Raw genomic sequence first — 13,613 nt, 5'->3', positions numbered from 1 at the left:
CAGCGACGCACGGATGCACGCCAAGACCGTAGGATCCTACGCAGTGCCGTAGGGGACCACACCGCCACTTCCCAGCAAATTAGGGACACTGTTGCTCCTGGGGTATCGGCGAGGACCATTCGCAACCGTCTCCATGAAGCTGGGCTACGGTCCCGCATACCGTTAGGCCGTCTTCCGCTCACACCCCAACATCGTGCAGCCCGCCTCCAGTGGTGTCGCGACAGGCCTGAATGGAGGGACGAATGGAGACGTGTCGTCTTCAGCGATGAGAGTCGCTTCTGCCTTGGTGCCAATGATGGTCGTATGCGTGTTTGGCGCCGTGCAGGTGAGCGCAACAATCAGGTCTGCATACGACCGAGGCACACAGGGCCAACACCCGGCATCATGGTGTGGGGAGCGATCTCCTACACTGGCCGTACACCACTGGTGATCGTCGAGGGGACACTGAATAGTGCACGGTACATCCAAACCGTCATCGAACCCATCGTTCTACCATTCCTAGACCGGCAAGGGAACTTGCTGTTCCAACAGGACAATGCACGTCCGCATGTATCCCGTGCCACCCAACGTGCTCTAGAAGGTGTAAGTCAACTACCCTGGCCAGCAAGATCTCCGGATCTGTCCCCCATTGAGCATGTTTGGGACTGGATGAAGCGTCGTCTCACGCGGTCTGCACGTCCAGCACGAATGCTGGTCCAACTGAGGCACCAGGTGGAAATGGCATGGCAAGCCGTTCCACAGGACTACATCCAGCATCTCTACGATCGTCTCCATGGGAGAATAGCAGCCTGCATTGCTGCGAAAGGTGGATATACACTGTACTAGTGCCGACATTGTGCATGCTCTGTTGCCTGTGTCTATGTGCCTGTGGTTCTGTCAGTGTGATCATGTGATGTATCTGACCCCAGGAATGTGTCAATAAAGTTTCCCCTTCCTGGGACAATGAATTCACGGTGTTCTTATTTCAATTTCCAGGAGTGTAATTAGTCACATATCAATAAGATTTCAAACTGGTACAAAGATCGGCAACTTGCTTTAAATTTTCAGAAATGTAAAATTTTACACTTCATAAAATGCAAAAACATAGTATCCTATGATGATAATATCAATGAGTCACAGTTGTAATCGTGCAAAAACCTGGGTGTAACACTTTGTAGGGAATGATCGCATTGGCTTAGTCATGGGCAAAGCAGGTACCAGACTTTGGTTTACTGGTGGAATACTGGGAAAATGCAATCAGTTTACAAAAGAGACTGCTTACAAATCACTCTTGGATCAATTCTAGTGTTCAAGTGTGTGGCACCCATATCAAATAGGTCGAACAGGGGATATTGAATGTAGACAGAAAAGAGTAGCACAAATTCTCGCAAGTTTATTTTACCTATGGGAGAGTATCACAGAGATGTTGAAGAAACTAAACTGGTAGGCTCTTTTCTCTCCTGAGAAAACCTTCATAAGTTCAAGAACCGGCTTTAAATGTTGAGTCTAGGAATATACTACAAACCTCTATGTAGTGCTTACAGAGGGATCATGAGGACAATATTAGATTAACTAAAGCATGCACAGATTCATTTAAACAATCATTCTTCCCACAGTCTACATGTGAATGGAACAGGAAGAAACTCTAGTAACTGGTACAATGGGATGTACCCTCTGCCACGCACTCTACAGGGATTTGCCAAGTATAGATATAGATGCAGATGTAGGTATCACATCAAACTGAGCTTAGATGACATACATGGATATGTTATTCCAAACTGCTCCACTCTTTGCCAGAGTTCATCAACTGTAACGGCTGACAAGTGATGTCGTGCCAGTCTCTTCGCAATCCATGATTACCTGTTTTCAGTGGGTGAGAGATCTGGAAAATGTACTGGCCAGGTCAACAATGAAACACACTGTATCAAGACGGGTCAAGAGACCACAGCTAACATGTAACCTTTCATCATCTTGTTTAAAGAAAATGTCCTGGAGACTGCGAAGACAGAGCACAGCCACCAGCCTTAACATGACAGAAACGTAACATCTGCTGTCCAAATAACTGGCTATGTGAATCAGAGGTGGTCATGACAATAATACAATTATATAAAAAAGTAAAAAATGAAAAAAGCTATTATAAGGTTGATGGAGTTTCAAAGAAAAATCTGAAAGTTGTCTATTAGTCCACAACAATCAGTCTTTCCTTCTCATCCTGTCCGCTAAGACTTCAACGACCTGGGGTTCACGACCTGAGGTTCTGGTTGACTTCTCTGAACTGTACACTTTTCCTAAAGTTCTCCAGTTCTTTTCCTTCACCTCTTTTCTTTCCCCTTCAACTCTTCTGCCGGAAGAAGGTGCCACTAGCTCTGAAGGTTTGCACGAGTTAAACCTTTTTGTGCGTGTGTTTTCTCCTGCCCTCACTTGGTGTGTAGGTTTTTTATCTATCCAGTTACATTATATTGTCAACAGTTGAATATTTTGCTATACCACCATGGGTAGTGGGAGTGACAACTGAATGAGATTTACCAATTCAGTCAGTTGCTGGAAAACTATCAACTCATTCAATTATAGTTTTACATACTGGTTGAATTTTTCTTTCATTCTTTTGAGTGAGACACATCTACGGGACCAACCAAATGAAAACAACTGATTTAGGCCGTTGTAGTTTTACATATCATTGGATCATCATTCATTCAATTTTTTTGAGTGAAAGCAGCTTATGGAGCAACTGAATGAAAACAGTGCACACAGTCCATATTAACTGAATTATCTGTTTTTTTTTTCCCCCCTTCAGGTAAGACCAGTCTATAGTTTTCTTGTCAGTTGAACCATGTATTCATTCTTTCAGCTGAAAGCACTCTTTCGTACTTTGGTTGACTGAGCTATCCATTCACTGCTCTGAGTGCACCAGTCTTTAGTACTTTCATTAGTTTAAATAAAGGATGGAGATAAAACTGGGATATACACACCCCTAGAGCATAGCTCTACTCTTGAGGTACATGAAGACATCTCAGGGGATATGCAAAGGTTAAAATGTGGGTTATACTTATTCATTTAACTATATATAAAATAGATTAATTCATCTTTCCATCATTTAAAACTGATTAATATACTGTTGTGGATTAAGTTGTTCCAGATGCATTTTACACATAACTTGTTAAGCTGGTGTGTTATTAGGAGTACAAAGTTGAGTATGAAAGTTCCCTTAGATATATGTGAAGATGAAAGGAACATTGTTATATTTTAGCAATTGCTTGTAATCTGTTTTACTGAAACATGTCTATTAATTAAAAATTATTTTAATCCAGCCTCACATTCATTCAGCAATTTATTTGTATGAAAGGTAAATAATATTATGGAGAAAGTTACATTACTGGCTGTATACATACCCGCACACACAAACATGTTTATATTTTATGTCCTTTGAAAATTAGCATGTATAGCATTTCATGGCCACGAAGAAGTACTGCTGACATTCACACACTGGTACTTCAATTTCATAGTTAAGCCTATCTCTAGTCATCGATGTGAACCACTTTGAGCGACATCTGGAGTCTCCATGGCGCATTCAGTTCTGAGGTGGAATCATATGATTGTTTTGGTACTGTTAGATCATTATTTTTGACAGCACTTTATTATTGCCTGTCATCACTTATTATTGTTCCAATATTTGTTTTTTTATTAAGTACCAATAAATAGCTTTAAGTTCATGTGTCTAAATAGGCATTAATGTAACAGTGAACTTCGTGTCTGCATCAAAGTCCTGAAATGCTCAGTGGCATAGGAATGGAAAAAATCATATGACTGTATAAAAAGTTACTATCCAGATAAATTCTACATGATACACAGAATCTGCATGGATGATTCATATTCTGAAACTGTGTTAATTAAATAAATTACAAAAAAAGACACGTGATGACACATATTTCTCGTTAAAAGATCCCGACAAGGGAAAGTATGTGCTTAAAAAGCAAGTGATTAACTCACCAAACAATTAAAGAAATCTTATTTCATATGCCTTCTGTTTACATCACCTCAGCATTAACCAAATAGAAGTATTGGTGATGCAAGCAAACCAGTGGGCACACAGAGAAAGCTTCAATAAATTTAAATAAAAACGTAACTGTTCATTTATTTAAACACAAATTTATAATGAAGCATAAGTTATTAACATTTTGAAATCAACCAAAAATCCATATATACTGCCAGAAGTACAAATAAATTGTAATTAAATAAGAAAACACATAAAAATATAATTTTTATTCCTCTCTCGTTGAAATAATAGTGTTATTTGTCACTCTAAAAAAGTTAACAACCCTAGACATGGTACATGGATAATTGACAAGGCTGGAAAAGTATGCAAATGAAATCATTAAAAACTACAGAGTGGGTGAAAACATTTATATAACTGATGTAACTGTCAGAGAATTGTGTCACTCTGTTGTCTCACATTAAGTGTAGCCACTCAAACCCAGAGAGTGAGTGAAAACATTCATATAGCTGACATGGCTTAACAGACTAGTTTCACTCAGTTGTTTTATTTGACAGAGAAAAACCAATGGAACAAAAAACAATCAACTGGTCAATCAATTTTTAAAACCAGTAGGATGTCCCATTGCTAACTGGAGGTGGACTGTACAGCTGAGGAGGATGGCAGGAAGCCTGGCAAGTGGAGTCCTTGTTCAGAGCCAAGCTAACAGCAAAGTTCCTGGTGGTCCTAGCTATCGTCCTTGTGTGCATCATGTGGCCCTAACATAAGTTACAGTCTCGCAGTGATTGTCAAAGATTACTCAGTTAATATGGTGGCCCAGGGTGATGAGCGAGAGCACCTTCATTGGACGCCTTCCACCAACACAGGAGAGCAGCTTATACCTTTTGACTTTCCAGCTCATAGAAAGCAAATTTCTTTTTAATAATTGTAATTAAAGAGTAAACCTATGTCACAAAAGACATTTATTAAGAGATCATAGTAGACAGTTTGCTGCATCAACCGTTGGCACACAAGTGTGAAGAGATGGCAGCATTAGTAGTGATACCTAACATGGCAAATGCACATATTGCATGCAGTACATCACTGATATGCAATTAATTGCATACTCTGTGTTCATCAACACAATCCTGTCATGTCTACAATGTTTTACAATCTTATATGATATTTAACAACAGAACAAGGCTTCCTAACATCAAATACAAGTGCTATGGGCTCAGACCTTTCATGGTCAATATGTGGTTGCTTTTCAGTTCACGGCATAGTACTTTTTGACCATTGCATTTACTGATGTCTATTGTCGACCCACATAATGACAGTATTTTGCATCATGTCTTTAGAAGTGTCCACTTTTTACTATTCACTTGGTTATAATCATATACAAGGTGTGATTGCAGGCTTTATACATCCAATTTTCAATTTTTATCATATTGTTGGTAGACATGTTCCTGATGTAGGTTTGCATTTGCGGCTGTTTTGAATATTTAGTGTATTGTTGACAATCAAATAGGTTATATGTGTTTTGAAGCGATCAGCAAATTATTACATTTGAAAATGATGCACAAAAGAATTCACATTAAATTTTGCTAGAAAAGTGGAATAAAGGGCAGCACTGCATTTTAAATGTTGACTGTGGCTTTTGGCGAATCTACTATGAATAAGACAAGAGTTTACGAGTGGTATAAACATTTCAAAGAGGGTCGAGAAGACTTTGAAGACAGCGACAACCCTGGACGGCCTAGCACATCAATTACCATCGAGAATGTGGAACATGTGAAGAAAATGGTTCAAAAAAATCAGCATCAGAGGGGTTGCTGCTGATCTCAGCATATCCTTTGGCACATGCCAAGCAATTTTTTTTTTTTTTTTTTTTTTTTTTTTTTTTTTTTTTTTTTTGGGGGGGGGGGGGGGGGGACATGAAACATGTAATAGCAAAGTTTTGTTCTGATATTGTTAAATGTCACATAAACACTGCTCAGCAATTGCTGAATAAAGCTGACAACAATACAGAACTTCAGCAGAAGGTCATAAAAGGTGATGAAACATTGGTATACAGGTATGATGTCAAAACAAAGGCCCAATCATCCCAATGGAAACTGCCCGAAGACCAAGGCTATAGAAATTTGACAAGTTTGCTCACAAGTCAAACTAATTCTCTTGTTTTCTTCAATTAAAAAGAGACAGTGTATCATGAATTCCTGCCTTATGGTTGTATGGTCAATGAGGAATACTACCTGGAAATTATGCACCCTTTGCATGGAGAAAATGACAAGAATTGTGGCAAAACCATTAGTGGTAACTGTAACTCGATAATGTTCCCGCTCACACCTCAACCTTTGTTCACAAATTTTTGACAAAAAAAAAAAGGGGGGGTTATGTTGACTCTTCCATTGTTCCACCAGATGTAGGTTGCCACCACCATTGAAATAAAAACAGAACTGCTGAAGGAGCTGAACACCATAACAAAAAGTGAGTGCCAGAAGTGCCTCCACCAAAAGTGTATTATTGATGTTGATGAATAAACAAAGATTCTTTAAGAAAAACAAAAAATCCCATCTCGTATAATCTTTTCATCTTACTTTTCTTTCAAAAACACAATTTATTTTGCCTGTATATTGAAACATTCATCAGTTTTAAAAAGATGCAACAAAAATAAGAAAGGCTCTTTGAAAAGTACAAAAAAGAATACTCTAAAATAGACACAGAGATCTGAGATGTCATTCATACTGTTTACTATTGCTAACATGGCTTACATTAAAAGAACCCCAATTTAAATGTATACCCTAAAAGTCACCAAGTATTTGGCAAATGGTGTTTTGTATTAGATATATTCATATTCTGGTAGCCTTCCTGGATAATGGATGTGTTTGCCAAGGCATATACAGAGAAAAAAAAAGTGAAGCACCCAATATGGTCAGATGTCAATGTAACTTTGCACATGAACAAACCACTGGCGGATATGTAAAGGATGACTGGCGGAGATGCAAATGATGAAAGTTTGCAGTTCTCAGTTACAGGTAGAATATTCACCAGAGTGCATTAGTGTTTTTGATGTTTAGTATTGTTACCAGGTCTGGTAGAGTATGTAGAGGGTATGAACAGCATTATATGTCGAGTGATCATTGTGAAAAACATGAAAACGGTATATGCTCCTGTGGGACAACATTATCAGCACCTGAAGGAGTTTGGAAGGTGCCTCACTGTGGGGGCTCCACTTGGTCAGGTGGTTGAATTGTACATTATACAGATCTGTGGAGCATTTGGATTTGACAGTCAGCTGATGGTCTGCATGGGAATGTGAGGGCAGGCATACTCACATCAAGGTTCCAGTCAACCACATCTGACTGCCACAAGTACGATTGCCATATTGTGCACCAAGCACATCATAATCCTTTCCTTGACATCTGCACCTGCAATCCGAGACCAAGTAATAAACTCTGTATCATCCCACACAACTGGTCAGAGACTAGCAGTAGCTGGACTAGAGAACTAACTCAAAAACCTATGCTGCCAATAACACCACAACACAAATGGCTGTTTAGAATGATGTGTTGAATGAGAAGCATGGACTGCTAATGAATGGCACTGCAAAGTATTCAGTGATACAGCAAGATTCTGCTCTACATTGGTTGACCACTGTTGGCGAGTGTGGTGATAACATGGGGAGAAGTACCAGTCTTCCAATGTTTTGGAGAGCCATAGGTCACAACTGGTAGTGTGATTGAGGGAACTCTGATGGCAAAACGGTATGTGAGGGGCATGCTCCATCTCAATGGGTTACCTCTCATGTGACAGTTTTCTGGTGTCATTTTTCGGCAGGACCATACTCGTTCACACCTGGCAGGTGTGGTGAAGTACTTCCGTGGTCAGCAAGATCCCTATATCTGTCCCTAATAAAACATTTGTGGAATCAGCTCAGACGTCACCTCCAACCAAATGCCAATATCTAGGATATCTAGGGGCATTTACAACTATGAACCACCTTGCCTCACAAGAGAATACAACAACTTCCTAAGCGAAACAGTGTAGGCATTCCAGCCACAGGAGATGCAACGTCATACTGATAAGTGGTCTTATACGGCCAAGTTCTTTGTAAATTTTTTCAACAATGTAATCACGGAAATAACGTCACATACCCTCTCAACTTGTGAAGTTTCATATCATTTCCTCCTCCCCTTCTGGGTGCTTAACTTGTTTTATCGGGCAATGTACTTATCACACAACCCATGAGCAGCTTTCGTCATCCATAAAACTTTCTCCACTTCTTTTCTGTTAAGTACCAGTTCTTTCATATACTAATTTCTCTTCAAATCCTCTTGTGTTCTAACAACCGTTTTTAAACAATCCTCTATTCTCTTTTCTTTAAAACCTCTCATAGTATCATTTCTTTTTTACTATTCCTTCCTTCCTTCCACATCAATAGTACAAGTAATTCTTGCTTTTTTTACTTTTACCATCTTATCTGCTGTTCCAAATACGTTATATCTAGTCTTCCATGTTCCACAAGAAAACTGTTTCATCTCATTTTAGTATATCCCTTAGCCCAAAAATATTAAAACTGCTCCCTTTTTTTTTTACATACTGATTTACTTTTCACATCCAAACATACCACAGGTAAATGAACATACAAAATTTCAAAATTAATTTAAAATTATTATGATGTAAAGGCACGTTTACTTACCACAAGACACTGAGAAGAGCCTTCCAAAAGAGGTTTGAGCTCGTTCAGGTCATTGTCAGCCTATAAGAAAAGAAAAATTATGCAACAACAAAAAAATTTAGCATTTAACACAGAACCTGGACACAAAGAAAAATCAATTAACAACAAACTTCCATGGCATAAAAAGCAACATCAGAAGAATGTGATTTGTGAAGTTTAATTATTAAATGTTTCTGCAATGGTGTACTTCCATTTGTTCAGATGAGTAGTTGTTTCTATTTTATGTGAAACATGGAAACAATAACATGACTGAACACTCAGCACCACACCATTAATCACATTGGGAAAATCCCAAAATTATTGAGAAGAAGGTGTTCTTGTATTCTCCATTTTTGGAATCAAAGCATCCTTTGTTACTAAGTAGGAGAAAGGGCGCTTCTTGCAATCTTCTCATATGTGAGAAACTTTGCTTCACCTGACCTCTGACACTGCAAGCAGGCAGTATATTTTTCGGCCTTTCAGGAACTCTTTATGGATACTTATGATAATCTTCTCCACAATGTCTTCCTCATAAAACTCCCTCCCTTTTTTAACTTGGCATACAGTCCACACAACCTCAGAGTTGCCTAGAAGTATACCTCATGGTGTCCCTTTATAAAGTGATATGACTAAATGAAAATTTTATAATTTACACAAGTCTACAATATTATTCTGTTTATTTTCTTCCAGATGGTAAATTCCACTGTAAATGTTGCTTCTTTGTAAATACTTAAATGTCTTCATACATAAATTTTTCATCATAAATAATTCAAATTCTCTTTCATAAATAAATTAACTCTTCATGAATAATTTTCATGGACTTGCATAAGTAAATTTCATTACACAAAATATTTCAAGTTAAAGGCTACATTTAAATTACATAAAAGAACTATTGCTAAATAATTCTCATTTACAAACCTACACTGATGTGACAAAAGTCCTAACATTGTCTCAGACCTCCTTTTGCCCAGAGTAGTGCAGAAACGCGATGTGGCATGTATTCAACAAGTCGTTGGAAGTCCCTTGCACAAATACTGAGATATGCTGCCCCTATAGCCATCCATAATTGTGGAAATGTTGCCAGTGCAAGATTTTATGCACAAGCTGACCTCTCGGTTATCTCACATAAATTTTCAATGGTATTCATGTCCAGCCCTCTGGGTGGACAAATCATTCACTCCAATTGTCCAGAATGTTCTCCAAACCAACTGTGGCCCAGTAACATGGCGCATTTTCATCCATAAAAATTCCATCAATGTTTGGGAACATGGAGTCCATGAACTGCTGCAAGTTTTCTCCTAGTAGGCAAACATAATCATTTCCTGCTAATGATCTGTTCAGTTGGACCAGAGGACCCAGTCCATGTAAACACAGCCCACACCATTATAGAGCCACCACCAACTTGCACAGTGCCTTGTTGACAACTCGGGTCGATGGCTTTGTGGGAGGGTCTGTGCTACACTCAAGCCTTACCATCAGTTCTCACCAACTGAAATTGGGACTCATCTGACCATGCCACAGTTTTCCAGTCACTTAGGGTCCAACTGATATGGTCACAAGCCCAGTATAGGCACTGCACGCGATGCCATGCTATTGGCAAAGGCACTTGCGGTCACCTGCTGCCACAGCCCATTAATGCCAAATTTTGCAGCTCTGTCCAAACGCATATGTTCGTCACACAACCCACACTATTTTATGAGGTTATTTCAGTCAGTGTCTCTATGGAAATGCTGCTGCTCTCAATCCTTAAGTGAAGGTCATTCGCCAATGTGTTGTCTGTGGTGAAACGTAATGCCTGAAATGTGGTATTCTCGGCACACTCTTGACACTGTGGACCTTAGAATACTGAAATCCCCAACGATTTCCAAAATGGAATGTTCCATGTGTGTAGTTCCAACTACCATTCCATATCCAAAGTCTGTCAGTTCCTGGTGAGCAACCATAATCACATCAGAGACCTTTTCACATGAATCACCCGAGTACAAATGAGAGACCCGCCAATGCCCTTTTAAACCTCATTTACGTGATACTGCCACCATCTGTATACGTGAATTCACTATCCCATGATTTGTCACCTCAGCATATATCACCACCAATCAGATTGAGATATCCCTTAATTTCTACCTAGAGTTTTAACCAAATAACTTAAGCAAAACTTGACAGACAAAGTGCAAACTGTCACAGAGTTGTCAGATATAGAAATCAGTGTGAAGGATGTCATCATTGTTTTCAAATTAGATGTTGTGAAACACATAACAAAAGGAATCTCACTAGCCACTTCTAGACATGCAATGATTGACACTACTGCTATGGGATACAGGAAAGCTAAGTTAGTTTTTGTAATTTTACAGCTAAATCAGAAGATTGACTTACAAAGAAGCCTTCCAAATCAGTGGAAAGAAACAGGAAATGCTGCAAATATGATAGTCTCTGTCTACGAGTCTCCAATAAAATCAACACTCCGACGAAACAAAAGCATTCAAACAATCCAAAAAGTTCAAAAATAGTTTGACCATATATAGCTTAAGATGCAAGATAAGGTATCAAGGAAGGTTTAAGGAGACCACGAAGACATTGTAATACTTTGTTCAAGTCATGAGTGGCAACTGTTAGAGCCTGTACAGACCTTTTTGGGAAGTGATTACAACACAACTACCGCACACGTCACACTGGAAGGCACCTCTGCACAAAGTAAAGAGGAAGGAAAATGTCTTCCATGTTGCCAGGAATTACAGAGTGTTACTGCGCACAACAGTTAATAAAATTTCATTTCCAGTGAAAAATGGTCATACTACAGTCTGAAGAAGAGGATTAATCATTGTCCAGCAATGTTCAGGGCAAAGAAATCAGGCATTAATAGAGAGGGGAGGGGAGAGAAGGGATGTGCAGAACATTTAAAAACTTAGCTGCCTTCCACTGTGATGCAAACTATAGCAATTTTTAGACAAGTGAAGGGCTCAACAAAGTTATCTGTGATTTAGGATCTTTGGGGAAGGATCTTGGAAAATAAGAGCACATAATAATAATAATAATAATAATAATAATAATAATAATAATAATAATAATGACATGACAATGTAGCAAAAATAATACATCAACAGCTTGCCTTACAACATAAACTTATAAAACAACACATTCCCACATACAAGTATGCACCACAAAATGTACTGGAGAATGATGAATACAAATTATACTGGAACAGAACCATTATAACAGATAAAACAACACCACATAACAAACCTGACATCATACTCACCAATAAAAAGAAGAAATTAACACAACTAATCGAAATATCCATACCCAATACAACAAATATACAAAAGAAAACAGGAGAAAAAATTGAAAAATACATCCAACTGGCTGAGGAAGTCAAGGACATGTGGCATCAGGATAAAGTTGACATTATACCAATTATACTATCAACTACAGGAGTCATACCACACAATATCCACCAGTACATCAATGCAATACAGCTACATCCAAACTTATATATACAATTACAGAAATCCGTAATTATTGATACATGTTCAATTACCCGAAAGTTCCTAAATGCAATATAACATATACCGTACAGTTAAAAGGAAGTGACGCTTGATCAAGGTCCGCGTCACTTTCCATTTTTAACCAGACTTAACGTATGAGAAAGTAAAGAAATAATAATAATAATAATAATAATAATAATAATAATAATAATAATAATAATACGAAGTGCAATATAAAGTTTGTACCTTAACCTTAATCCGGTAAAGATTCATTTATTCAATTTCAGACATGCAATAATGCCAGCTGCTAGCAGCAGAAGTAAGGAAAGATTGGTTATGCATTAAATGAAACACACTGTGTAGAATTCCTCAGGATCCAGTTGGATAACAAATTAAAATGGAGCCAACATGAAGGTAATCAAGCTTAGTTCAGTGCGTTTTGCACTCAGAAGTATCTCTCATTGTTTGGCCTAATAACTTATTTTTTTACAGTTTCATTACCTATTGTCTTATGAAATTACCTTATGGGGTCAAGCACCTGAAGTAAATAAAACATTCATTCAGCAGAAATGAGCAGAAAGAATATTGTGTAAAGTAAATAATCACACATCTCACAAAGACCATTTTAATGATCCAGGAATTCTTAATTCAATTAGCAATTCATTTAGTCCTTCATGATTTTTGTTGCTGATGATAAAAATCAATTTCAGTTGAACTGTGAAACACGAATACTCAATCTAAAACACAAACATAATTTTCATCCAGGCTCTACCTCTTTGCCTAGGGTTCGGAGTGGATTATGTACTCTAGTGCGAAGATATTCAACAAATTCCCATCTAACATAAAGAAAGCAGTTTCAAATCCTGAGTAACTCAAAAGGAAATTATAATCACACTTCCTTCCTTCTATAAATTATCTTGATTCAAGGATTGGAAATTTCTGTTGGTCACATGGAAAGTAGCTCCATGCTTGCTGTAAAGTTGCATGACAAGTAGTAACATACTGTAAATAGGACTTAGTATTTAAAGTCCTAGATAAGTATTTGCTACGAAGAATAAAGATACCAATGTAATCAAGCACATATGCTATTAATAGGAGGTAAGCATAAGATATATAATAAAACAAAGGTAGCAGCATCTTTCTTCCTAATCTACTACGTTAAATTTAGCTGTTGTAAGCAGAAATAGTACTAAGTGGCACTGAGATAGCTTATCTTTGATACAATATACAGTTTAAGTTTCTACAATATGAGTGTCTCTTGCTAATGTATATCTTGACCCATTCCACATCCCTAAAGGTTCTCCTTCTTGATGGGAACTATAGGCATGATAAATGAATGAATAGTTCTATGTATTACTGCTACCATACATCAACAGAACAATGACTCTATAATGAAAGTCTCATATTTCAGAAGATTTCATGTAACTTTTTAAGAGTAGGCCAGAGCACAAATTAAACTGAAACT

At 38.0% G+C, this 13,613-nt stretch overlaps 1 protein-coding gene across 2 annotated transcripts in view; it reads right to left on the bottom strand.

Moving 5' to 3' along the window:
- LOC126092586 (WD repeat-containing protein 26) overlaps nucleotides 1-13,613 on the bottom strand; it is a 146,152-nt gene that overhangs the window by 120,482 nt on the left and 12,057 nt on the right. For both annotated transcript variants that reach the window (XM_049908273.1, XM_049908274.1), the window contains exon 3: nucleotides 8,649-8,708. In XM_049908273.1, coding sequence (XP_049764230.1) covers nucleotides 8,649-8,708 — 60 coding nt within the window. The remainder of the gene's footprint in view (nucleotides 1-8,648; nucleotides 8,709-13,613) is intronic.

Source organism: Schistocerca cancellata, chromosome 7 (genome assembly GCF_023864275.1).
Source record: "Schistocerca cancellata isolate TAMUIC-IGC-003103 chromosome 7, iqSchCanc2.1, whole genome shotgun sequence".
NCBI lineage: Eukaryota > Metazoa > Arthropoda > Insecta > Orthoptera > Acrididae > Schistocerca > Schistocerca cancellata.
This window is presented reverse-complemented; position numbering and strand designations above follow the sequence as displayed.